Here is a 24,844-nt window from a genome sequence, read left to right on the forward strand (position 1 = left end):
AAGCACCTTTAACCGTCAGGTGCTTCCCTTGCCATAAAGATATTTACACACTTCAATAAAGGCAGCTCTCAGCATTCCATGTAAGTTAAGCAGATGGAGCTCGTGGGGTGTTTTTGCAGCCTCTCAGGGATTTTACTCATTCTCTCTGCACTTGCTGCACATCTCCGTTAAGCACTCAGACACCAAACCTGAATGCAGATCTCCGGGGTAAGTCTAAACACCGGGTAATTGAATTTTCCGTGGGCAAATTCACTGCCCTGCTCTTCTGGCTGGTGGCTTTGTTTGCCAGGGAGCACCCTGGCTGCCCGCAGTGCGTTGTTTGTCCCCCCGTGCTCTCCCAGGAGCAATCTCCAGCGTCCTCACCGTGGCCCAGAGCCTGGGCACGGCCTGGGCCCTGCACTCACATCTCCAGTTCTATCCCCAGAGTCATTAAAGCCTCTCTGTTTGGATGAGCGAGTGTTTGGGAGCGCTGTGTGCCTCAGCTGCTCTTCCTCGTTAGTGACTCTCCTGCCAGGCTCTTAATCACCCATATGTTTTATCAGCAGTGATCTCGCATTTGCTAACAATCTGCAGATTAGAAAAAAATTATCCCTAGTCCCTGGCGAGCCCGTGCCCAGGCCGGGTGTGCTGATGGCGCGGTGCCCCAGGCACAGCCCAGCCCTGCCAGCCTCCAGGGCCACCCCACCCCAGCCTGGGGCCGCTCCCGTCCTGCCGCCCCGTGCTGGGGCGAGCTGCGCCCAAACTGCCAGAGGGCAGGGCTGGATGGGGTGTGGGCATGAGATTCCTCCCTGGCAGGGTGGGCAGGCCCTGGCACAGGTGCCCAGAGCGGCCGTGGCTGCCCCTGGATCCCTGGCAGTGTTCCAGGCCAGGTTGGGGCTTGGAGCAGCCTGGGACAGTGGGAGGTGGCAGGGGGCACTGGATAAGCTTTAAGGTCCCTTCCAGGCCAGACTGTTCTGGGTTTCTACAATTCCATGAATTTCACTGACCTGATCTTATCAAAGAGTGGAAGCACATTTATTTGACAGGATCTACTGTCTACAAAACTGTATTAGCAACAACTATATTTTTGTCCCTTAACTCCGTCTCGGTTTTTTCATTACTTTTCCTGTCTGGAAATCTTCCAGTCTGCTTGATTTTCACTACAGCATCAGCACTTTCTGATTTTCCCCCGCATTCAAAGGTGTATTCAAAATCAACAGCACTGGGTCAGCTCCCTCCTTTCAGATTCTGGTGTTCCTGATTGTGGCTATTTCACATCAATGGCTTTTTTTTCATGGGTTTTCTTCTCCCTCTGTTTCCTCCCCAATTTCTTTGTTCCTAAATCAGCTCCTTAGAAACAAGAGGTGTATAAAAATCTGACCTCTGCTAACGAGCCTGCCCGTTTAATACCTGGGTTTAAAGGGGCTGCTTTCCCGCAGTTAATACAGGTGCCAATTGCTTTCCTCAGTGGGCTTCCACCGGGGTGTTTTCAGTTACAGGAGCTCTCACAGTTCTTATGCACATTCCCGCTTTTTAATTTCTTGTCTGCAGCTCGGCAGAGGCTCCAGCTCCCAGACAGCTCCCAGGAATCCACAGGGATGAGAGGATTTCATATTGACTCTAAATAAAGGGTAGTGTTACACAGAGGAAAAAACCCAACATATCCAAACAAAGCAGGAGCCCAATTCCCAGGGTTTCCTACGAGGAAGGGAAGGTTTCATTTGTTACCCCACGCCTGGGGTCAGCCCTGCTGCAGCGCCACAGCCTTCCTTCCTCCTCCACTCCCACCAGGAGAACCCTTTGGAATGCATCTTTTTCCTTGTAATTCCTTGTCCTGTACCAAAGCACCTGTTTGGAGCAGAAAGAGCCATTTCCTGGGTGACAAGTGGCCGTCATGCCTGTGTTGGCTTTCCAGGGTCTTGTCCACAGGGACAGTCTGGGGTGACTGGGGCAGACTGGGAGCTGTGGGCTGGATGTGCCTAGATATGGGCTGGTGCCTGGATGTGCCTGGATGTGCCTGGATGTGCCTGGATGTGCCTGTTTGGATGCTGGTTTTGGCTGGCTGGGCTTTTCTGCTGCCTTCTGGTGTCCACCGATGCCCAGGGAGCTAAGCCTGGGAGGTGGCAGGGCAGGGCCCCGCACACACGAGGGCTCCCACAGGATTTAAGGATGGGGCAGAGCTGAACAGACCCGGGGGCCCAGATCTTGTAGGATTCCGTGCCCAAGTCCTTCAAGCGTCCTTGAAGCATCAGTGTAAATTAAGTCTTTACTTACAGCTGGATTTTTGCACACACATCAGGGACAGCATTAGCAAACCCAAGCCCTCAGAAAATCAGGAGCCAGGGGTGCAAAGCCTGGGATGGAGAGTGAAAACCCCAGGGCTGCTGCTCCTGCTGCCTTATCTGTGACCCCTGCTGAGCACCCTCTGGGCCATCTGCCTCTCACATTTGCCAGCTTTCTTTGACAATCAGCAGAGAGATTTTTTTTTCCCCCATTTTTTACAGAGTCTGTGATTACTTTTGGTGAAGAGCAGGAAGTGAGACTTTCAGGAAAACACCACTAAATATCAGGAGAACCATGAAGGAAACACAAGTGCTGGCTGTGGTGCCCAGTTGTGGGTCCTGGCAGAGCTCCCCTGGCTGTGCTGGGGGACACACGACCCCGGGAACGTGTTTTTATGACCCCCCAGTTCACAGCAGAGTCCCCAGAGGCAGAGATACACAGAGATACCCTCCTCTCTGCCTGTTACAACATTTACAGAAACAGTCTGTAAATAGAATTATGGGAGTGTTTTAAATGGATTTCTGAGCTGGATTCAGAACTATTCCCTCGTTGCATTCCCTAAATATAAACCAGAGCTTATCTTGCTGGCACAAAACTGCCGAGAGCGTCTTTCAGCGTTACCTCTGCCAGCACCCGAGGGGGATGGAAGTTGGATTTGCAGTTTTTAGGGGCTGCTGAGGTACAACCGCAGCTCAGGGAGGGACTCAGGGAGAGGAGGAGACTCTGTGCCCCAAAGACGGAGCCTCCAAAGGGGAGACTCTGCCATGAGCACACGGAGCAAAGCTTGTCCTGCCACACCTGACCAGCTCTGCCAGCAGGGAAAGGGGCTGGGGCGGAGGTTAGCTGGGAATTCCTGAGCTGGACAGTCAGGCCTGTGTGTCTCTGCTGAATTTCACAGTAAAACCAGACAAATACGAGTCTTAGTCTGGAGTTATTTGGTGCAGTAATGGAATCACAGAATCCTGGGATGGTTTGGGTGGGAAGGGACCTTAAGGTTCACCCAGTGCCACCCCTGCCAGGGCAGGGACACTCCCACTGTCCCAGGGGCTCCCAGCCCCAGTGTCCAGCCTGGCCTGGGGCACTGCCAGGGATCCAGGGGCAGCCACAGCTGCTCTGGGCACCTGTGCCAGGGCCTACCCACCCTGCCAGGGAACAATTCCTGCCCAACATCCCATCCAGCCCTGCCCTCTGGGAAGCCACTCCCTGTGTCCTGTCCCTCCAGGCCCTGAGCGTTGCCCCTGCTCCTTGCTGGGCTCTCCCCAGCCCCTTCCCCATGCCGAGAGCCTCTGTGGTCCCTGCAGCTCCAGGGGAGGATGTGGTCAGCTCCTCGACCTGCCCAGCAGCACAGGCTCTATAATTACTCCCTGGAATATCTGCCTCAAGCCAGAAGTTGTATGCTGGAACTGAAAGAGCCTCTGTCTAATGAGCCTGTCCCTGGATGTCAGCAGTAATTAATGTGCATCACCCTGCAGGTTCCCACCTCCTCTTAACAGGCTGAAATGTTATCCTCTGGTTATAATTGCAAATTATGGTTAAAATTTTACGTGCCTGGGAGTGGGGAAGCTGGATGCTGCAGCTTATTCCCCTGTGGGTACACGTGGGGATGCTGCTGAGATGGTTCCAGCCCCTCCTTTTGCTCCTGGCCCTCTTACACTCAACTTCCATCCTCATCACCCTCTTCTTCTCCTCCCTCGCCTCTTCCCTTTCTCCCTCACTTTGTCTCCTCCTTTCCTCACCTTTCTTTGCCTCCTTTTCTGTGTCTGAGGGGCAGCATCTGAGCCTGAACAACTGCAGCTCATTGACCTCATTTGGCTGGAGGAGACAACTCAGCTGCTGGCCCAAACATTCCCCGTGGCCTTCAGTGCCCAGCTGAGGGTGAAGGATGCACAAACCCTCGCTGAAGGGCTCCCACACCCCCCAAACACCAACTGGTGGCAGGAGGCTCCTGCTGCTGCACCCCCTGCAAAGATCTCCGGTCTGGAACCAGCCTGCAGAGCTAAAACTGGCCTGGGGCCAGTGGTGAGCCCTGGACCGTTGCCATAGTGTTATAACTATTCATTATTGTAGGAAAATATTGCACAAAGAGGTGACAGAGATTTATTCCGGATCCAGGGCAGGTAGGTGGGGAGGAGCTCCGTGGTTGGTTGCAATCGCCAGATGAGCCTCTCTCGAGAAGAGGACCAGCCTTCTTTTCCAAACCTTTCCATTAAAAAAAAAAAAAAAAAAAAAAAAAAAAAAAAAAAAAAAAAGGTAATTAAGGAATAAGAGAGAATTTGGGCTTTGTTCCTGTCGATTCTCAGTGCAGAGGAAGCTGAGAGCAGAGCTGAGGTGGTGGATGACGGGTCAGGCAGCCTGGAGAGCTGCCCAGGGATGGATCCAGCTGCTCTGGCAGGCTGATGGGAATGCTGACAGCACTGTTGACCACTTGAATTACGGGCAAGCCCTGAGAGCTGAGCCCCACTTTGACATCTCCTCTGGCCGGCGCTGGCTGGTGTCAGAGCTCAGAGCTGACAACAGTGGCTTTACGTAATTTCAGATGCAGGTACCTGCTGAAGGGCAGAGCAGAGCTGACAGCCCCGCTCCCGGCTCCGGGAAATGCCAAATGCATCCAAACAGAGCAGCCTGCACTCAAACAGGGAGTGCCCCCGCGGGCAGAGGGCTGAGCTTCGGTCATTTCAGCACCAAAAGTAATCATTGCTCACAACATTTGCATCATTTAAAGATGAGCAGCTGCCCTTTACCCCTGTGGCCGCTGGCCAGGGTCTCCAGCCAGGCCCCCCAGCCAGGCACTCGGCATCCAGCCCTGCTCCAGTCTCACCTGGGCAGCGCCCACGTGCTGTTCTCCACACCTCACAGGCACCTGCTTGGCTCTCAGAGCTCCAGCTGCCTGCGGGTGACATGTTGTAACGGATGATGAACACGTGGGTTATGTACGGAATAGATCATGAACGATATTTTCTACTGAAAGCATAGAATCACAGAATCCTGGAGTGGTTTGGGTGGGGAGGGACCTTAAGGCTCATCTCATGTCCCATGGGCAGGGACACCTTCCACTATCCCAGGGTGCTCCAAGCCCTGTCCAGGGGCTGGAACATTTCAAGGGCTGCAGGGGCAGCCGCAACTTCTCTGGGCAGCCCGTGCTGAAATTTAACCTGCTGGAAAACAAACACAGCCAAAGAATTCACTTTACATTTGGAAAGCTGCATTTCGAATACTTTAGCTCAAAACTGCAAGTGACAGGGAATCCAAATCGGGGGAATTTGTAGGATTTACAGTATAAATTATTAAAAGGGAAAGAAAAAGACATTACTCATGAAAAGTGCGTTCTTGTCGATCAAAGCTGCAAACAGAGAGTACTTTTATAAAGGCATCTGCCAGCCTTTGATACGCTCTGTGGAAACCTTGTCAGGTATTTTGAGAGGGGAACGTGGAGCTGTCGGGCTCCAGAGCTGTTCCCTGTTTCGAGGACAAGTCAGAGGCAGCAGAGGGGGGTGAGCTCAGCCAGGGGGTTCCTGTGCTGCCTCAGCCAGCGGCTTCAGGGAAAAAAATGCAGAAAACTGGGACCGCAACAAAAGCCTTCCCCGGGTGGAGGAACAAAGTTGCAGCGGCCCAGGGCCCGGGCAGAGGCTGGGCACAGCCGGGCTGCCGTGAATGTGCTGCTCATTAAAGTGCTCAGCTGGCTCAGCCCCGGCTGCTGCCGCTGAAAGCAGCACCTGCCAGCGCCCCGCATCCCATTCTTCAGCAGCAGCTCAGCTGGTTCAGGAGGGGAGCTCGGAGGCAGATGAACAATTTATGCAGAGTGGGATCCATGACAAAGTGGCAGCCACTTTGGTGAATACAAGCATCTTTGTACAAGTGCCCAGATGGTTCGGGAGCGGGGCCGCGGCCGTGAAAAGCGCCGTTGTTGCTGCGGGCTCGGCGTCATGGCCCTGACAACGTGCCGGGCACGGCCCGTGGGCTGGGAGCTGCAGGATCCAGCCTCCCCTCAGATCCCACGCAGGCCAAGTGCCTGGCTCTGCTGACATCTTTTCTGCAGGATAATGTCCTTCCCAGGGTGTTCCCACTGCTGCAGCACCGCTGCCTGCAGCGCCGTGTTCCCACTCTGTCCTTGCCTTGGCCGGACGGTTGGATTAACGGCCTGTTGGACACTGGGATGACCAAGCCTTGTGGTCCCTCCCTGGGCACAAGAGGGGTCACAGAGGGGTGTCCAGCCTGACAGGCAGCCCTCGCACAGCCAGCAGGCTGGGGATGGGGCAGCAGGCTGGGACAGGCTCACCTCTCACCACCCATCACGAGGTAACCCTTGAACCCCGAAGGATCCCAGCCCCACGCACTGGAGTGTCAGCTCCCCACAGCAGGAGCGGTGGGGCAGGGACAGCAGAGCCTGGAGAGCCTGGCCTGAGAGGAGCTGTCCCTGCTGTGGGAGCTGGAACGACGCGCAGGGAGACCCACTGCCCTGCAGCCAGGAGTCACCTGGCAGGGTGGTGAGGAAGGTGAGGGACAGGGCTCTGTAGAGCACCTGTCTGGCTGGGAAGGCAGGGAATGGGCAAAGCTGGAGCAGAGAGAGCTGGGGAGAGGCTGGACAGCTGTGGGCCATGGAGGCTGGTGCTCCTGGGGGAGGATGGAGCTGCACTGCAGGGAATGCAGCCCAGGGGACAAAGGTAAGGCTCCAGGCAAAGAGGAGCTGGGGCACGAAGGTGGGCTGGGGACAGGGCCTGTGGGGCACTGAGGTGGGCTGGGGGCAGCCTAGCATGGGTCCTCGCTGTGGCCTGTTTGCTTTGGGTATTTGTCAGTGTGTGTGGAGCCAGGAGGTGTGGGGGGCACTGCTGAACCTCTCTGGGGCCTTGGGGAGGGCTGTGGGGAGTGTGACACCCAGGCAGGGGGATGGCCGGGGCTGGCAGCATTCCCGTCCTCCCTGGGCACTGCTGATGCTGCCACCAGGTATTTCACTGCCCCAGGGCAGCGCCTGCTGCATCCCATCAGCACTCATGGCTCTTGGAGTCCATTTTGTCCCAAAGCCAGAGATTTAAAGATTCCACCACAAATGGACGCTAAGGGACAAGCTCACGTCCTGGGGGCCACTTTGGCCGGCTCTGCTGGAAGGACCACGGCAGCTGCCAACCCTCCGCGGGGATCCCAGCCGAGCAATGGAACTGGGCTCCGACGGGAGAGCTGGGCACAGGCGGGCACTCGGGCACGGACCGCGGGCCAGCTGGGTCACGCCCAGCCCCCGGCTGTCCTTGGGGACGCGGAGTCACCCGGGGCAGCCCCCGCCGCTCTGATCAGGGCTCCGGCTTGCGGGTACCCCCCGCCACGTGTCGGCCACGCTCGGTGCCAGCGCCGTGCCCGCACTGGGGCCGCGCCCCGGCCCTGCCGGGGGGAGCCCCTCGGTGGGCGCCGCGGACAGATGCGGCGGAGCGCGGCAGCGCGGGGTGCCCGCGGTGCCTCCCCCGCTCCCCCCCTGCGCGCCCGCCGTTCCCCTCCCGCGCGGGGCTCCCGGCGGAGGCGGCGGGGCCGTGCCGCCCGTGCCGCATTGGTTTGCGGCGGAGCCCGTCACCGCCGAGCGCCGAGATTGGCCCCCGCCGCCGGCGCCGGGCGACCCCCGGGCCCGGCCTCCTCCCCGCCCGCCGAGCGCCGCGGCCCGGGCAGGGCACGGGCACCGAGCCCCGCTCCGCTCCGCTCCGCTCCGCGCCGCCCGCAGCGGGGGCAGGGCCGGGCCGGGCCGAGCCGGGCGGGGGGCGCGCCCGGAGCCCCGCCCCGCGCCGCCCCGCGCCGCCCCGCGCCGCCCCGCACCGCCGGCAGCGGGATGTGAGCCGAGGCTCCGCCGGCAGCGCCCGCCGCCCCGCGCCCCGGGAAGATGCTGAGCAGGTGGATGAGTGGCAGCAGCAGGAACCTGGACCGCGAGTACAACTGCACCGTGCGGCTGCTGGACGACAGCGAGTACACCTGCACCATCCAGGTCAGCCTCCGTGCCGCCGGCACCGCGCTGCCCCCGCAGCCGCCGCGCTGCCGCCCGGCCCCGGCCCCGGCCCCGGCAGACAAAAGGAGCGGAGCGGCGGGGGCGGCCCGGCGCTGCCCCGCGCCGCCAACAAAGGCGGCCCCCCCGCTCCCGCCGCCCGCCTCCCCCCGGCTCTCGGGCGGCCACCGGAGCCGCGGCTGCCGGCGGCGGGGAGAGCCCCGGGGCTGAGCCCCGCCGCCCGCGACCCCCCCACCCTCCCCTCAGCCGCGGAGGGGTGCGGGGATGGCGCGGAGAGCCGCCCGCCTGCCCCCGGCGCGGCGATGCCCGCAGCTCCCGCAGCCGAGGCCGGAGCGGGGCTGGGGGAGCCCGGCGTGGTTGCCCCGGGGCCGGGGGAGGCGCGGCCGTGCCCCGCGGAGCCGCTCGGTGTGAACCCTCCGCTGCCGGGCGCGGGGAGGACGTGGGTGCCGAGCGCGGTCCGGGGGATGCGGCGGGGCAGGGACGCGCGGGGACCCGCGGGGCAGGGATGCTGCAGGGCAGGGACGCTGCTGGCAGGGACGGACCCTCCCGGCCCCGCCGCCGCCGCCGGGTGCCCGCTCTGCCTCCCCCGGTAGCGCCCGGCTCGCCGTGATGAGCGCTCGGGTTTTGTAATCGTCCGGAGCGGCGGGGACGGGCGCGCATCCGCCGCCCCCTGCGCCCCCGCGCCGGGAGGGACCGGCACCGGCACCGGGAGCCGTGGCGGGGGCCGTCGCCCCTCAGCCGGTGTCCCTGTGCTGCCGGGCTGCCAGGGGCATCGCTCAGCGCGCAGATGTCGTGGGATGTGTCGTATTGCTGAAAACTAGCGAAACGCGCTCCCGGGCTCCGCTGGAGTGAGTCCGGTACCGGGACCGTGTGACCGGGGGCTGAGAGAAGCATCCCTGGCTCCGGCCGCTCCTGCGCTTCGTTTCTGCCGTCAGCATCATCCTTGCAAGGGAGCTCACGAAAACCTGTGCAGAGCCGCACGCGCGGGGATTGCTGCTGGAGGCGGCTGGCCCCAGCCCAGCCCGTGGGCGATGGAAAATTCGGGGCAGAGTTTTGAGTAAAGGTGACTCAACACGTCAGTAGCAACATCTCCCACCGCCCGGCTTCGGGGGCCCCCGGCTCCCCCTGCCCTGTGATGCCAAGGAGGGGGAACATCCCTCCATTTACAGGCACAAACCTGCGTTTGGTGATAATGCCCAAGGACGGTTACCAAGGGTGCTGCAGGCTACCGTCATTTTGGCTTAAACGGCCTGAAATCGATAAATAGGATGATTTGTGCAAATAGCACTGAAGAATGGTGGTAACCGCCGCCGGTGCCCGCTCGCCTCCCCCACCGGGGTTGTAAAGTGTGACCCAGTAAACAGCTCGAACAGCAGCCCAGTTTATTTTGCGTAAGCCAAACTAATTCGTCTCTCAGAGGCTGGTTTTTAATACTAATTAAATGGGAAACCGTAGTTTGGGAGAGAAAGTGTGGGCAGAGCAGTTCAGAAAAATCTGGATTTTCTGCCCTTAAGACAATTTGACAAGGTGTCGTCATTTTGCATGTCAGTTGTTTTTTTAAAGAGAAAATACTACTCGGTCCCATATTCCGGCCGATATTTTCTGTGCAGCATAGTAAACAGGGATCCCTGGTATTTAGCATGCACGACCTGAGGGATGGAGAATTCGCTCCTGCTACCCTGACAGGCAAGGTTACCCCACTTAAACGTTTGCTCCCGCTTGCTTTCGTGCTGCCTTATGAGCCAAGTATTTATAGTCCATGCGAAATTAGGGAGAACATAGCAGGAATGTGTAATGTCTCGCAAGTGAGGAGCCGTCACCGCGCAGGCTGCGAGCGCTGAATGAGTTTTGAAGGTCATTCCCTCACGGGCGCGGAGATTTCACATCCTGCCGGGATCCGCGGTGTCTCCTCACCCAGGATCAGGCTGCTCCTGTGCCTGTTGGATGTCGTTTGTGTCTCCCTGGTTTTGCTGGAATCCGGAGGGCCCGGCCGGAGCCGCAGCCGTGGCTCTCGGGGCAGAGCCGTGGGGCCGGGAGAGGAGCCGTGCCTGGAACTTTGTGCCCGTGGTTGTGCTGCCGTGCCCCTGTGTCCTCCCTGGCAGCAGGGACGGGGATGGGCTCCGTGCCCTCCCTGGAGCTCGGCCTGTCTGGCGGGTCATCTGGCTTCACTGCTGGGGAGGAGGAGGCAGCACTGGAGGCAGAGCTGATTTTTGAGGAGGTTTATTTACATTTCAGATGAATGGCACTGGTTAAACCTGTCAGAAAATTAACCTCTGGCTGTGCTTGATGAAGGTGTGTGAGTAGGGGTTTGGCGCTGCCAGATCATACCTGAGCATTCTGCTTCTAAATAAAGCCCTTTTTTAATTTGATTTCCCAAGGTTTGCTTTGTTCACATTCCCATGCTGAACGAGCAGTTCATTGTCTGAGCTGGGATGAATCCTTCCTCTTTTTCTCCCGAATTTTCCCTCCTGAACAGCCCACCCAAGCAGGCAGAGGAGCGTGGAGGACTCATCGCTGGGGCCCCAGGTGCTGATGTGGGGACAGGAGTGCCATGGGCACAGGGACTGGGGTGCAGTGGGTCGGCCCAGCGCGGTTGGCACCTCCGTGAACCTTTTGCTGTGAGGATTTTTTGTGAATTCCAGTGTTTGCTGGTTTGGGGAAGATGTTGTCCCAGCGTCTGTCTGGGTGTGTCCGTGTGTCCCAGCGGGCAGGGCCGGGCCCTCAGCCCTGGCAGGGCTCGGAGGCTCACAGCAGCTGCCCGAACACCGGGATGTTGAGCTTTGGCTGGGAAAAGCTGCTGTTCAGCAGTGTCACAGGCCACGGAGGCACCTCTTGAGGCAATAACGGTGCTGGTTTGGGCCTGGGGTCCCCCAGGTGTGAGAGCCATCCCTGCCCCATCCCTTTGCCCGTGCTGGCTGCCACCTGTGGGCGTGGGGCCCCTGCTGATGGGTGTCACTGTCCCCAGACGTGTCCCCGGGGAGAGGGGGCTCACAGAGAGGGGCAGGCATTCCTGAAGGCGTTTTGCTCATCTCCGTGGTGAGGGGCTGGCCGGGCTGTGGGTTTAATGAGGTTTCACCCCTGGTGCTCCTGTCTCCAGCAGGGACGTGGCGCAGGCTGCTGGCAGCGCCGTCGGGATGAAAAGAGCTCTGAAACACCCTGCAAGGCTGTGGTTTGCTCTGAGCGAGTTGCTTGTCTGAGGAAATGTTTTAAATTCTTCACTGTGGTGTCAGTGGTGGCATAAAAAGGCTCGAAATAATTAATGATTTGCCGTTGCTCGATGCATCAAGCGTTTTCCTGAAAAGACAGTGGCGTTTTGTTTCAAACCCCAGCAGAAGGGCAGGAACGTGGAGAAGTGAGAAAATAAATATATGGTTTCTTAGATGCAGGATGTGAGAACTTTCTCGCCGAAGCTTGGGAAGAAATGAAAGCGAGCTCCTGGCTGCGCTCTGGGACAAACCCCCTGCTTCCCACTTGGAGCACGGAGTTCTGTAGGAGCCCTGACAGGATCATTAATATCAGGCAGCGGCACAAAGGGGAGCTGGGGGTTTGTGGCAGTGAAGGTTATTTGTTCATTATCTTCTTATCTTCGGAGAGTTTCCAATTGCTTTTCCCGGGAAGTAGGTTAGGAGACCGCAGCTTCCGCAGGGGCGGCTCCGCTCTGAGCCCCGAGCACGGGGCTGGGGGGACAGGGCACAAACCAGGGGCTCTGTGCCGGGCCGGTGCCGGCTGTCTGTCTGTCCGTCTGTCCCAGAGCCCTCCCTGCCCTGCACAGCCGGGGACGGGCACCGGGGCCAAAGCCTCTGGCAGAAATGCGGCGTGTGGAGGGCTGGGCGTCCTGGGGTGAGGGTCCTGGGCTGGGGGTCCCAGTCTGGGGGTCCGGGGGTCCCGGGCTGAGGATCCCGGGGCTGAGGGTCCTCGGACTGAGGGTCCCGGGGTGAGGATCCCGGGCTGGGGTCCCAGTCTGGGGGTCCCAGTCTGGGGGTCCGGGGGTCCCAGGCTGAAGATCCCGGGGCTGAGGGTCCTTGGACTGAGGGTCCCGGGGTGAGGATCCCGGGCTGGGGTCCCAGTCTGGGGATCCCCGGCCAGGGGTCAGCCCCGCGGGTCAGCCTCTCCGAGCATCCCCCTCTCTCCCGGTCCCGCAGAGCCCCCGGGCAGCCCCAGGGTCCCAGCGAGGCTGAAGGCGTCTCCACGGCTTTGCTGTTGGCTGTTTAAAGTCATGTTTTTATTCATGGCCTTGGAAATGTGTTTGCAGCAGAAAGCCATCGCTGTGGCTCAGCCGTGTCTCTGTGAGTTGCGCTGGCGGGGCAGCTCCTTCGCCCCTGGCTCCAGCATTTGCATACACTTGGTTTTGTAGGCTCGGGGGGAAACTGCCTGAAATGCACAATGAGTTTGAAGGGGAAACAGCAGCCAAAGCAGCATTTCATCTCCTTTTCCTCTCAAATTTATGTCCAAAAGGTACAGAAGGCAGCTGAGAAAAGCATCCACTAAATGCCCACTGAAAACGGGAGTCGATGTTGACTCACATTTCAGTGGGAGCAAAACCCCAAGTTGTTTTGCAAGCCCGTGGAAAACGTTTCTCTTGCTGTTCTTCCTCCGCCAGCTGAAGTGTCTGTTTTCTGTTCACTTTTCATACCTGTTTTACAACGTTACCTGCTGTGAACCCGCCGGCTATTCCCCTCTCAGGAGCCAATTTCCTGACAGAACTACTTTGCTTATCACTTTCCTGTGGAAGATGCTGAAGGCAAATATAGACACAGAGGCAGATATAGATGTAGATGTCCGCACGCTCGTGCACACGCACAGGAGATGCCGTTGGAGGGAGATGTGCACCGCAGCGCCAGGAAAAAGGAATTCATTTGCTCCTTCTGTCGTGTCAGAATTAGGTAACGTGCAGCAGGAGGCTTTTTTTGAGGCATCTGGGGAATACTGCGAGTGCCGTGAGCAGCCCACTTATTTTTAATTTTTGAGTCAGTCTCCGGGAGCCCAGAGGGATCGTGGACACGGGGATGACGTCGATGGCCACGCGCTGGCAGTGCCAGGACTCTGCCAGGACTCACACCATGCCTTGGTCTGCCCCAAACAGGACCAGAGGCGCTGAAAGCTCCTGAGGTCCCTCTCTGACCCAGCACGTCTGTTCGGCCACTGGAAGCTCACGGCTGGCTCCTCCTGGAAGCCGTGTAGGGAGTGGACAAGGACTGTGTGGGCAGCAAGACCCTCTCGGAGATGCCAGCAGTGGTGGTGGGCAGGGAGGGCCCTGCTGGAGATGCTCCCAGCCTGTGAAATTCCTCCCCAGCCCCTGCAGGGTGGCATCCTCTCCAGAGTGTGTGGCTCGCAGAATCCTGGAGTGCTGTGGGTTGGGAGGGACCTTAAATCCCACCCAGTGCCACCCCTGCCATGGGCAGGGACACGTCCCACTGTCCCAGGCTGCTCCAAGCCCCAGTGTCCAACCTGGCCTTGGACATTCCAGGGGTCCAGGGGCAGCCACAGCTGCTCTGGGCACCCTGTGCCAGGATTTTGCCGATTGGCCTGGGGGGCGGCTCCTTGATGGGCCCTTCGTGCTCGAGGGTGGCTTGTGCTTATTTTTGTCTGGTGTTGTGTCACTGAGAAGGCTGGGAACCAGCCAAGCAAGGGTTTGCTGTGAGGGAAATGCTGGGGTTTCTTTGCCATCCGTTTTGTGGAGAACAGACAATCCCTCGTTAGCCTGGGGTCAGCCTGGGACTGGCGGAGCCCTGAATGCTGCCACTGCCATCAGCCACTTGTTTGTGGGCAGAAAACCCAATTATTGTTTGGTTACAGCAAGCTCTGGAGTTGCTTCTGCAAATAAGAAGGTTTCAGGTCAAATTCTTTTCTCTGAAATGTTTCCAGGGTGAATTATACCAGCAGTAGGGGAGCAATTTCCCGTTGATGATCTGGAATTGTGAGGCCAGCGTGTCCGCAGTGTCTGCAGGGGCTGTGGCTCTTGCTCAGCACAGGAGATGGCAGCAGGTCCTGGTGGATACTGTGGTTACCTTGGGCCAGAGTTTGGTGTGCCAGGGCTGGGGGATGACTGGCAGGGATCGTTGAATCATAGAATCATTGAATGGTTTGGGTTGAAAGGCACCTGAAAGTTCATCGTGTTCCAATCCCTTGCCATGGACTGGGACACCTCCCGCTAGACCAGGGGCTAAATAAATGCCTTCCTCTGAGAGGATTAGTAGTTACTTCGCTCTGGTTGTTCCTACCAGCCTGTTGGAAGCCTCAGAACTCAGGAAAATATATCCTGTGCTGATTTGTGGATTCTCCCCCTGCATTCCCATCACTGTTACACCCACTGTGGCGCTTGGGTACTCTCCAAAATGTAATTTATGTGACACCTTTGTCACCCCAAGAGACGTTCTCCTCGTGCTCTGCCAGCTGCTGCCCAGGCCCGGGAGAAAGGCAAACCCGCCGTCCTGGGTCACCACGGGAAGGAGCCCACACCTGGGGCATTTTTGGCGCTGTCGCTGTGGCACCAGAGCACCTTTAGCCAGGGCAGGTTCCGTGCCCGGGGCGGGAGCAGCCGCTGGCAGGAGGGAGCAGCAGGGCCCTGCAGGAGCCCTGTGGCTGCCACAGCTCCTCTGCTCGGTGAGGAAGAGGAGCGTGAAGGGCAGCGGGGTGGGAACACGTTCTCTGGGACTCACACACACGGAACCTTTTTGAGTTTGTGCGGGTCGGAGCGGCAGAGGGAACGGCTGCGCCTCGCCGTGCTCCGACGGTCTGGGGAGCACGCTGGCACTGCTGGAAAAATAAAAAACAGAAAATTAAAAATGAAATGAAACCTTATCAGACGTGTCACCCAGCAGCGTGAGTGCCCACGTGGTTTGTGCCAGGGTGCTGGGGGGTGCTGGGGCAGAAGCCAGGTGAGCAGCGCTGGCAGGAGCTGTGCCAGCTGCTCTGCCCAGATCCTGGAGGTCAGCTCCTCCCTCTTCAGAAAAGAAATCATTTGGAAGTGTGCTTCCTTTCAGAGGGCAGGGATGGGTGGGATGTTGGGCAGGAATTGTTCCCTGGCAGGGTGGACAGGCCCTGGCACAGTGTGCCCAGAGCAGCTGCGGCTGCCCCTGGATCCCTGGGAATGTTCCAGTCCAGGCTGGACATTGGGGCTTGGAGCCCCTGGGACAGTGGGAGGTGTCTGTGCCCATGCCAGGGGGTGGCACTGGATGCCACACTTCCCTTCCAACCCCAACCGTTCTGGGATCTGATAATTCCATTTGCAAACCATGTCTGGTCCCGAGAGTCTGATGTTCTCCCTGGAAGGGCCGGGGCAGGTGTGGGAATGGGCTTCAGGCGCTGGTGGAGAAAAGCTCTTTCTTCTTCTGAGAAGAACAAGGATTTCTGTAAGTGTGGAGGAATGATCCGATGGGATCCTGGGGACCAGCTGGGCTTTTTGTCCCTCCTGCATTGCCCTTTTAAAGCTGCAGGCCCTGCTCTGCCCTTAATTGCACTTGGGCGCTGATTACCCTCCAAGCACATCACCCTCACCGGTGCCGTTGTCTTTGTCGGCAGAAGTGACTTGGCAGCTGGAATTTCGTGAGCAGCTTGGTTAATTGTGCACACACAGAACACAAGATGCCAGTGTGCTTCCTGCAGCTTGTTATCTGGGAGGGACTCGGGGGTGAAATCCGGGGAAATCTGATTTTCCTCAGCAAAGCCAGCGGCTGTCGCGGCCGATCCCCATCAGAGCAGCGGGGCCGGGTTTATGTAACCCCTCGGTGGGGCAGGGCTGTGCTCCAAACCACAGCATCAGCTCTGTGTGTCCATCCCTGCATGATCCCAGTGCTCCTCGGGGAAACCAGGGACGGTTTGTTTCCCCGAGCTGTCCAGTCTTTGGTCCTGGCCGGGAAAGTCGATGCAGATGGAAACAGCTCCTCTGCAGACGAGGGAACAGGCTGAAAACCTCCCTGGTTCTTCATGCTGTACTTTGTGCTGGGAAGATGGAAAGGTTAGGAAATTCCCCCTGGAGAGGAGCAAGGCTCAGAGCCATGAGCCGGCTCTACCCTGATGATTTTATCAGAATAATTTTGCCGTAACAATTCTACCATCCTTGCCTTGGCTGTTGAAGCTGGGAGCCTCCCTCCACTCCCTGCTGGCCTCAATCCCACAGGAGCCAAGCGAAGGCTGAGTCCCATTTTCCTGTCCCGGGAGTGCCAGGTGTGCACTGGGCAGCTCACTGGAAATCCAAGGTTCCCATGGATTTTAACCTCTCCTGTCTGGCAGTGAAGAACACGAGCCTTGAGCAGGGACAAACCCCAGGGCCGGGTCACAGGAGGATCCAGGTACTGGTGTCTCACCGGACAATCAAGGTGGTTTTTCTCCACGGTAATTAACAGCAGCTTGCACAGCCAGCAAGGCCTCAGCTCGTTCGTGTGTGATGTCAGGATGTGATCAATGCTGCAGCCCGAAATAGAATATTTTGGCTGCATAATGTCTGTTGCCAAAGACTTTAATTATAGTGGCATATCTGTCACGTCGATGAGGGGCTTGTGTTTTCCAGAGGGTTTGTGGTGGCTGTTCCGTGTTGGCTCTCACCCTGGAACACAGGCTGGGATCCCAAAGGAAATATCCATCCAGCTGCCCATTGGGGGGTGTTTCTTTAATAAAAAAATGACACAAACTGAGGCAGCCATGCTGGAGCTGGCAAGGGGCTTTAAGAATATATGGATCAGGCAGCAGTTGCAGCTATCCCTTATCCACTGAACTCAGGGAATGGGCAGTGTATTGGGACTGGGGGGAAGAAGCCAGAATCCAATAGGCTCGTGTTTGAAAAATAATAAATTTGCTGAGCAGGTAGTTTTCATGAATCGATCTAGTTCTCATTAGCCTTGCACTGTATGGTTTGCTGACTAATATATCTGGCTTGCAAGTAAAAATGGCTTTCCAAAGGAAATATGGAATGAGAACAGAGTGTTTTTGGGACCTGAAAACCTGGAGCTCCTGGGGCCATTGGAAAAGAAGAGATGTGAGGAACGGGGGGGGCTGGGGTTGGAGCGGCAGAGGAACAGGGGCAGGGCACTGGAGGTGTGATGGGAGCCGGGAACGTTCCTGCTGTGCCAGCCCAGCCTCCTCCATCTGTGCGGGGACACTCGTGGCCCCCCTGGCATCGTGGAACCGAGCCCTGGCTCCAGCCCTCGCCCTGCTTCTGCCCCAGGTGCTCCCTTGGACCAAGACCCTGCCGAAGTCTCGGTGGTCCTGAGCTCTTCCTCAGTACTGAGGTTCTTCTCCTGAACCCAAGCTGACTTTGCTGCCCCTGGCCCTTGTCACCGCTGTCCCTCCTTTCTCCCCAGCGTTTTTGCCCTGTGTGATCACAGGCTGGCTTTGTTCCCATGTGCGGGTTGGTGTAAACCAGCAGGGAGTGATTCCCCGGCCTGTCACCACTTCTTGGGACCGACTCCTTGAGCACACGACGGGGCTTTGTTCTGCCCGTGGTTTCTGCTTTGGTGAGATTTCCTCCTGCGGGGTCTGGGTGAGGCCGAGGGTGCCTGGGGCCGTCCAGGGAGCTCAGCAGGGCTGTGTGCTACCCTGTCACATTCCAGGCAGGAGCACAGCCCTGCAGGGAGCCCCGGCCTCACACCTGGGCTTTGTTCTGGACGTGAAGAAGGCACCCAGACGGAATGAATCCAAGGAGCGAGTGTAAATGACACTGCCCGCTGCCAGCATCACACGCGGCCCCTGGGCCACGTCCCCTGGAGCTGAACAGACCCACAGCGCCAGGGGAGGCTTTTCTCAGAGCCGGGGACAGGAGAGGAGAGCGCTCCTATTTCCATAGGGCTTTGTAATTAACGCGGGGAATTTTGTTCCGGGATGTCACGGGGTGTAATGGGGAGCGATGGCTCCTCAGGCTGATTCCGTCTGGAGCTTCCGTGGGCGGTGTGTAATTCCCAGCGCCGCTGGGCTCTTCCCAAGACGTGTTTTTGGGACACAGTTAATCTGTGCAGGAGCTGATGGGTCCTGCTCGGGCCTGGGGGAGCAGAGGGAGTGCTGGGGGAGCTGCTGAGCCCTCACTTGTGACTGTGCTGTGACACGAGACTGTCCCTGCCCTCCTCTGTGTGCCTGCTCTTCCTCAGGCCCCTGGAGACGGGTCACCTCCAGCAGGGACAGCCTCAGGTGGCCGTGGTGCCTGTGGGACACACGGGAGGGTCAGGAGGGGGGTTCAGCTGTGCCGGGGTTCAGCTGGTCTGGGGTTTAGCTGGTCTGGGGTTCAGCTGGTCTGGGGTTTAGCTGGTCTGGGGTTCAGCTGATCTGGGGTTTAGCTGGTCTGGGGTTCAGCTGATCTGGGGTTCAGCTGGTCTGGGATTCAGCTGGGCCGGGGTTCAGCTAGTCTGGGATTCAGCTGGTCTGGGGTTCAGCTGGGCCGGGGTTCAGCTGGTCTGGGGTTCAGCTGGTCTGGGGTTCAGCTGGGCTGGGGTTCAGCTGGTCTGGGGTTTAGCTGGTCTGGGGTTCAGCTGGTCTGGGGTTCAACTGGTCTGGGATTCAGCTGGTCTGGGATTCAGCTGTGCCGGGGTTCAGCTGTGCCGGGGTTCAGCTGGTCTGGGGTTCAGCTGCTCTGGGGTTCAGCTGATCTGGGGTTCAGCTGGTCTGGGGTTCAGCTGTGCCGGGGTTCAGCTGGTCTGGGATTCAGCTGGTCTGGGGTTCAGCTGGGCCGGGGTTCAGCTGGGCTGGGGTTCAGCTGGTCTGGGGTTCAGCTGGGCTGGGGTTCAGCTGGGCTGGGGTTCAGCTGGTCTGGGATTCAGCTGGTCTGGGATTCAGCTGGTCTGGGATTCAGCTGGTCTGGGGTTCAGCTGGGCTGGGGTTTAGCTGGTCTGGGGTTCAGCTGTGCCGGGGTTCAGCTGGGCTGGGGTTCAGCTGGTCTGGGGTTCAGCTGGGCTGGGGTTCAGCTGGTCTGGGATTCAGCTGGGCTGGGGTTTAGCTGGTCTGGGGTTCAGCTGTGCCGGGGTTCAGCTGGTCTGGGGTTTAGCTGGTCTGGGGTTCAGCTGGTCTGGGGTTCAGCTGGGCTGGGGTTCAGCTGGGCCGGGGTTTTCCACCCTGTGCAGTCTCCATGGGATGTGGATGAAGTGAAAACCCGCTCAGGAGGGCTCCAGCCTCGGCTCCTGTGCAGGACTGGGGGCAGCAGCCCTCAGCCTGGAGCAGTGACTGACCCCACACACGCTGCCTGACCCCATCCCTCTGCTTTGCTCCCCGGATTTCTGTGGAGAGCGGGGAGAAGGGAGGGCTGAGGGCCGCTGGAAGGGCCGGGGATTGCCGTGGGAACAGGGGAGCAGGGCTGGTGGCGGGCAGGGGACAGTGCCACCCCCTCGAGGTGCCCTCACGGGTGGCATCTCCCCGGGTGCCCCCTGTGCTGGGTGCTGCTGTGTCCCTGCTCCCACAGGAGCTGTGCCGTTCCCATTCCCGCTGATGTCTCAGTGCCCAGGCTCAGGAGTCACGGAGCTCTTTGGCTGCTGCGCTCCTCCCAGTGAGCAGCCTGGCACGGGAGAGGCCTGGCGCGGCGAGGGTGGATCCTTCAGGTGTGCTGGGGAAAAAATCCTCTGCAGAGGCCAGAGATCCTCCCGTAAGTGCTGCAATTATCCGGCCGTGCCTGGGCAGGCAGTGAGGCACGGGATTGGCATCCCGGCCAGGGGAAGGCCTGAGGGGCACTGGAGCTTGCACAGCGTCGGAACAGATTCACTCAGCCCCTTCAAATATTCATGGCCTTGCAATCCATACACACTCTGAGCCTGTTTGGCATCCTCCTGCCCTGCTCTCGCTCGTGGAGAACCTCCGGAGAGCATCTGCCGGGCTTTGGGGGGCCCTGCAGGGCCCAGGGGCCGTGGGGGGCGGGTTTGTGGCTGGGATTTGGGGCAGATCCATGGAGCCTGTTCCTGGAGAGCTCCTGAGCGCCAGGAGGGGCTTTGCCCGGTGCCGGGGGAGTGCAGCCCCGGGGTCGGGGCGCAGGACACCTGTGGGGGCTGCCTGGGCCGCCCTGTCCTTGCCCCCGCGGTGGAATTGTGGCAGGACGCGGCGGAGGCAGCGCTGGCCCTGCCAGGGGGGTCCCACCTGCTCGGGAGGGGCGGGAAATCGTCTTTCGGCCAAGAGAAATCCAGCTCCGACGAGCCGGTTGCCTTCCTGCCGCAGGGACAATTCTTGTCAGTTTTACTCTAACGGGATAAAAATAGAGCACGATTTCCAGGCAGCAGCCGCACATCCTGTGGTCGTAATGAGCTCTTAAGGTAATTACCTTCGGTGGGAAAGAGCCGGAGAGGGCGGCTCGGCGGGCAAAGGGAGCGTTGGCAAGAGATGGGTCTGTGCTCCCGCAGCACGGGCTGGGGGACACTGGGGAAAGCCGGAGAGGGGTTTGGGGCAAGGGATGGACGCAGGGAATGGCCTCCCACTGCCAGAGGGAAGACGGCTTATCGGGCAGGAATTGTTCCCTGGGAGGAGGCCCTTTGCCCTGTGCCAGGGCCTGGCTGCGCTCACGGGGAAGAGTCGGTTGTAAAAGAATGTTTTAATCTGTGTAATTTCTCCAAACCCTCGTTTTAAAGGACTGCTCCATAGCTGGGGGTTATCTCAACAGGAATTGGGGTCTGGCTGAGGAAGGGCCACGTGCCCAAGCCGTGTCCCACCGGAGAAGGGTGTTTGGGAGCACCAGTGCCCCGGGCAGGCTCTCCTCGGTGCTGGGGCGCAGCCTGGACCCTCCTTTTCCCCGCCGAGGCTTTGCTCTCTCTGGGTCAATAAATAATCTCCCGGAGCACTGCGTTGCCTCCCAGCTCTGCAAATCAATTTGGCCTGTTGCAGAATATCCAGCGCTTGCATGAAATAGGTAAATTACATCTCCCGCTGTTCCGCCCTCGTAACGAATCCGATACCATCTCAAGAACACGAGCCACGAGAGCTCTTTTGTCTGACTCAATTTGCCTCTGGGAGCCGAGGGGCCGGCAGGAGCGGCGCCTTTCCCCAGCCCGGGTAGTCCCGGGGCTTTTCCTTATCGCAGTCTGGGGTGTGATTCCCCAATTCCAGCGGGGTTCGTGTCCCTGCAGCTCCCTCCCTGCGTGCTGGGTTCCCTCCAGCCCCGGGGTTCTGCCGTGCCGGCTCTCACAGAGAGGAGCTGGTGCCGGCCCAGCTCCTGCAGGGTGCAGGCAGCGTCCCCTCACCCTGCCGGGAGTCTGCCAAGCCTGCAGTGCTCCCACAAACCCGCCCGAGCCCTGCCCCGCCAGTGCCTGTGCCTGCCTCGTGTCCTTTGGACTTCAGGGAGTTCGCCGCAGAGGAGGAGACGTCACCTGGCCTGGGGGGCACTGCGGGGAATTCACAGCACAGGGGGTGTGGGAGCGCTGGGATGGACGGACAGACACCCTGAGGGGCAGGGCTGTGCAGTGGGAGCACTGGGATGGATGGACAGACACCCTGAGGGGCAGGGCTGTGCAATGGGAGCGCTGGGATGGACGGACAGACACCCTGAGGGGCAGGGCCGTGCAGTGGGAGCGCTGGGATGGACGGACAGACACCCTGAGGGGCAGGGCTGTGCAGTGGGAGCGCTGGGATGGATGGACAGACACCCTGAGGGGCAGGGCCGTGCAGTGGGAGCACTGGGATGGACGGACAGACACCCTGAGGGGCAGGGCCGTGCAATGGGAGCACTGGGATGGACCGACAGACACCCTGAGGGGCCCTGCAATGGTGACAGGCAGTGTTTGGTGGGGTCCTGGGGCAGGGCTGGGCAGGGTCCCCCCAGCCCCACACCGGGAGGAGGAGGAGGAGGAGGATGAGGAGGAGGAGGCGGAGGATGAGGTGCTGTCCTGGGGCTGCTGCAGGCGCCCAGCAGGCTGTGAATCCCCGGCGGGGAGCCGAGCAGTGCCCTCATGCAGTTGAAGGCGCTCCTGTGCAGTGTGAACATCACCACTGCAATAAAAGCCAGGGTCTGGCGCTGGCACAGAACCACTGCCGCAGGCTGTCAGCAGCAGCACTGAGGGACGCTCGTGGTGCTCGCTCCTCGGGGGACGTGGCGGTGCCTGTGCACCTTCCAGAGTGTGGGGTCACAGGCCAGGACATCAAATGTTTATCTTTGGGTTGGTTAATGCCCTGTTCCATCGCCCTGGCTGGGGTGGGGTTTTCGCTGTAATTAATACTAACGAGCATGTCTGTTGGAGAGGGCGCTGGAAAGCTTTTCATACAGTGCTGCTTTCTCCCTGAGCCGTCATTTCGGTTCACACCAGGCCCCGGAGACACCAGCTGCCCACAGCTGTGGTGTGCACTGGCACCGGGCCACGGGTGCTGGTGACACCCGGAGCTTGGTGTCCCTGCGTGGGGCTGGCTTTGGGGGGGCTGTGGGGGAACGGTGTCCCTGCAGGAGCATCTCTCACTGGCCCCCACCCCGCAGCCGTGCCAGGGAGGATCCCAAATCTCCCAGCTGCCAGGCAGAGCAGTTTTCCCTCTCCATCCCCTCTGCACGTTCCAGCCACGGGATCCGCGCTGACCCTGCGGCCACCTGAGCTCCTCGGCGGCTCAGAGTGACAGGGCCACCCTCCCCTGCCATTTACCCCTCAATTTGTGCCGTGCAGGAGCCTGATGGAGCCCGGGCCCGGGAGAGCTCGGCGTTCCGGGGGAGAAGTGAAACCCGCACCCAGCGCCGCCCTCTGTACCCAGCCAGGCGTGATTGCCTCGGCTGAGCAGGGGCTGGCACCGCCTGGGGGCCGGGGGGGTTGTAAAGGTCAGGGGGGTGTGACCAGGGGGTCCCTGCTCTGCCTCTCCTGCTTCCCCAGGAACAGGCACAGCTGGGAATGGATCTGTCCTCAGGCTGTGACTGAGGGGCAGGATCTGCTTTCCACCAGGGGCGTGCAGGGATGGCAGCAGGGGGATGCAGGGATGGGAGCTGGGGGATGCAGGGATGGGAGCAGGGGCATGCAGGGATGGGAGGTGGGGGATGCAGGGATGGGAGCAGGGGGATGCCAGGGATGGGAGCAGGAGGATGCCGGGAATGGGAGCAGGGGGATGCAGGGATGGGATCAGAGGGATGCAGGGATGGGAGCAGGAGGATGCCGGGAATGGGAGCAGGGGGATGCAGGGATGGGAGCAGGGGGATGCAGGGATGGGAGCAGGGGCATGCAGGGATGGGAGCAGGGGGATGCAGGGATGGGAGCAGGGGGATGCAGGGATGGGAGCTGGGGGATGCAGGGATGGGAGCAGAGGGATGCAGGGATGGCAGCAGGGGGATGCAGGGATGGGAGCAGGGGGATGCAGGGATGGGAGCAGGGGGATGCAGGGATGGGAGCAGGGGGATGCAGGGATGGGATCAGGAGGATGCCGGGAATGGGAGCAGGGAGATGCAGGGATGGGAGCAGAGGATTCCTCTCTGCTCTCCCTCCCTCTCCATGAGGGATCATCCCTGCAGGGCTGGGAACTGCCCACAGCTCTGGGATCTCAGCAGGACCTGGAGCTGCTGGAGCGAGTCTGGAGGAGGGCACGGAGCTGCTGCAGGGCTGGATCCCCTCTGGAGCCAGGCTGGGAGAGCTGGGGGTGCTCACCTGGAGAGGAGACGGCTCCAGGGAGAGCTCCGAGCCCCTGCCAGTTCCTAGAGGGGAACTTTGGGCTATTTAAACCCTAATCCTGCAGAGCTGCAGTGGGCAGGAAGAGCATCCATGCTGCAGTGCATCTCCTCCAGGGGATCACACGGAGCAGCCCGGGGTTGCAGGTTTTTCCTGCTCTGTCAGCACTAGTGTCTCCTTGTGCGGAGCAATTTTCTGGGGGCATCAAAGGCTCTTTTCCTGGAACTGCCACAGGACTGGCACGGCCCAGGGTGTGTGAGCAGATCCATCACCCCTCTCTGAGGGCAGGGGTGAGGAGCGTCCTTCCCTGGATTTCCCTGTCCCGTCTGTGTGTGCACGTAAATCACACCAGTCTGAGCCCCTTCGTGGTTCTGGTGGGACAAATCAGAGAGAGAAAACCGGAGTGTTTGTTTTGGGTTAAAATCATCAGAGAATCGTGGAATGGTTTGAGCTGAGAGGGTCCGTGAAGCTCACCCCGTACCACCCCTGCCATGGCAGGGACACGTCCCACTGTCCCAGGGGCTCCAAGCCCTGCCCAGCCTGGCCTGGGACATTCCAGGGCTGGAATTGGGCAGCCACGAACCACTGCAGCAAACCAGCGTGCACACAAATCCATGATTTCCCTGAGCCCACAAGTGTCCCCCAGGTTTAACTCCACTTGTGCTCCCGGAGCTTCCCTTCCCTTTAAAGGGACGTGCTAATCCCATGTGAAACCCGCTCTGATGAGAGTAAGTGGAACAGACAGGCAGAACCTTTTCTACATTAAATGGGAGGCGTGGAGCCCTGTGCACACACACGGGTGTGATCTCAGACATGATCCCCGGGATCCACAGAGCCCTGTGCACACACACACACACAAGTGTGATCACAGACATGATCCCCGGGATCCACAGAGCCCTGTGCACACACACAGTGTGATCACAGACATGATCCCCGGGATCCACAGAGCCCTGTGCACACACACACACACACACACACAAGTGTGATCTCAGACATGATCCCCGGGATCCACAGAGCCCTGTGCACACACACACACACAAGTGTGATCTCAGACATGATCCCCGGGATCCACAGAGCC

At 59.7% G+C, this 24,844-nt stretch overlaps 1 protein-coding gene across 2 annotated transcripts in view; it reads left to right on the top strand.

Moving 5' to 3' along the window:
• The first annotated feature begins 8,058 nt into the window (after nt 1-8,058).
• FRMD5 (FERM domain containing 5) overlaps nt 8,059-24,844 on the top strand; it is a 69,640-nt gene continuing 52,854 nt past the window's right edge. For both annotated transcript variants that reach the window (XM_066195979.1, XM_066195980.1), the window contains exon 1: nt 8,059-8,221. In XM_066195979.1, coding sequence (XP_066052076.1) covers nt 8,120-8,221 — 102 coding nt within the window. In that variant the 5' untranslated portion in view covers nt 8,059-8,119. The remainder of the gene's footprint in view (nt 8,222-24,844) is intronic.

The sequence above is a fragment of the Chamaea fasciata genome, unplaced genomic scaffold (assembly GCF_029207755.1).
Source record: "Chamaea fasciata isolate MVZ Bird 193981 ecotype frontalis unplaced genomic scaffold, bChaFas1.0.hap1 SCAF_14, whole genome shotgun sequence".
NCBI lineage: Eukaryota > Metazoa > Chordata > Aves > Passeriformes > Sylviidae > Chamaea > Chamaea fasciata.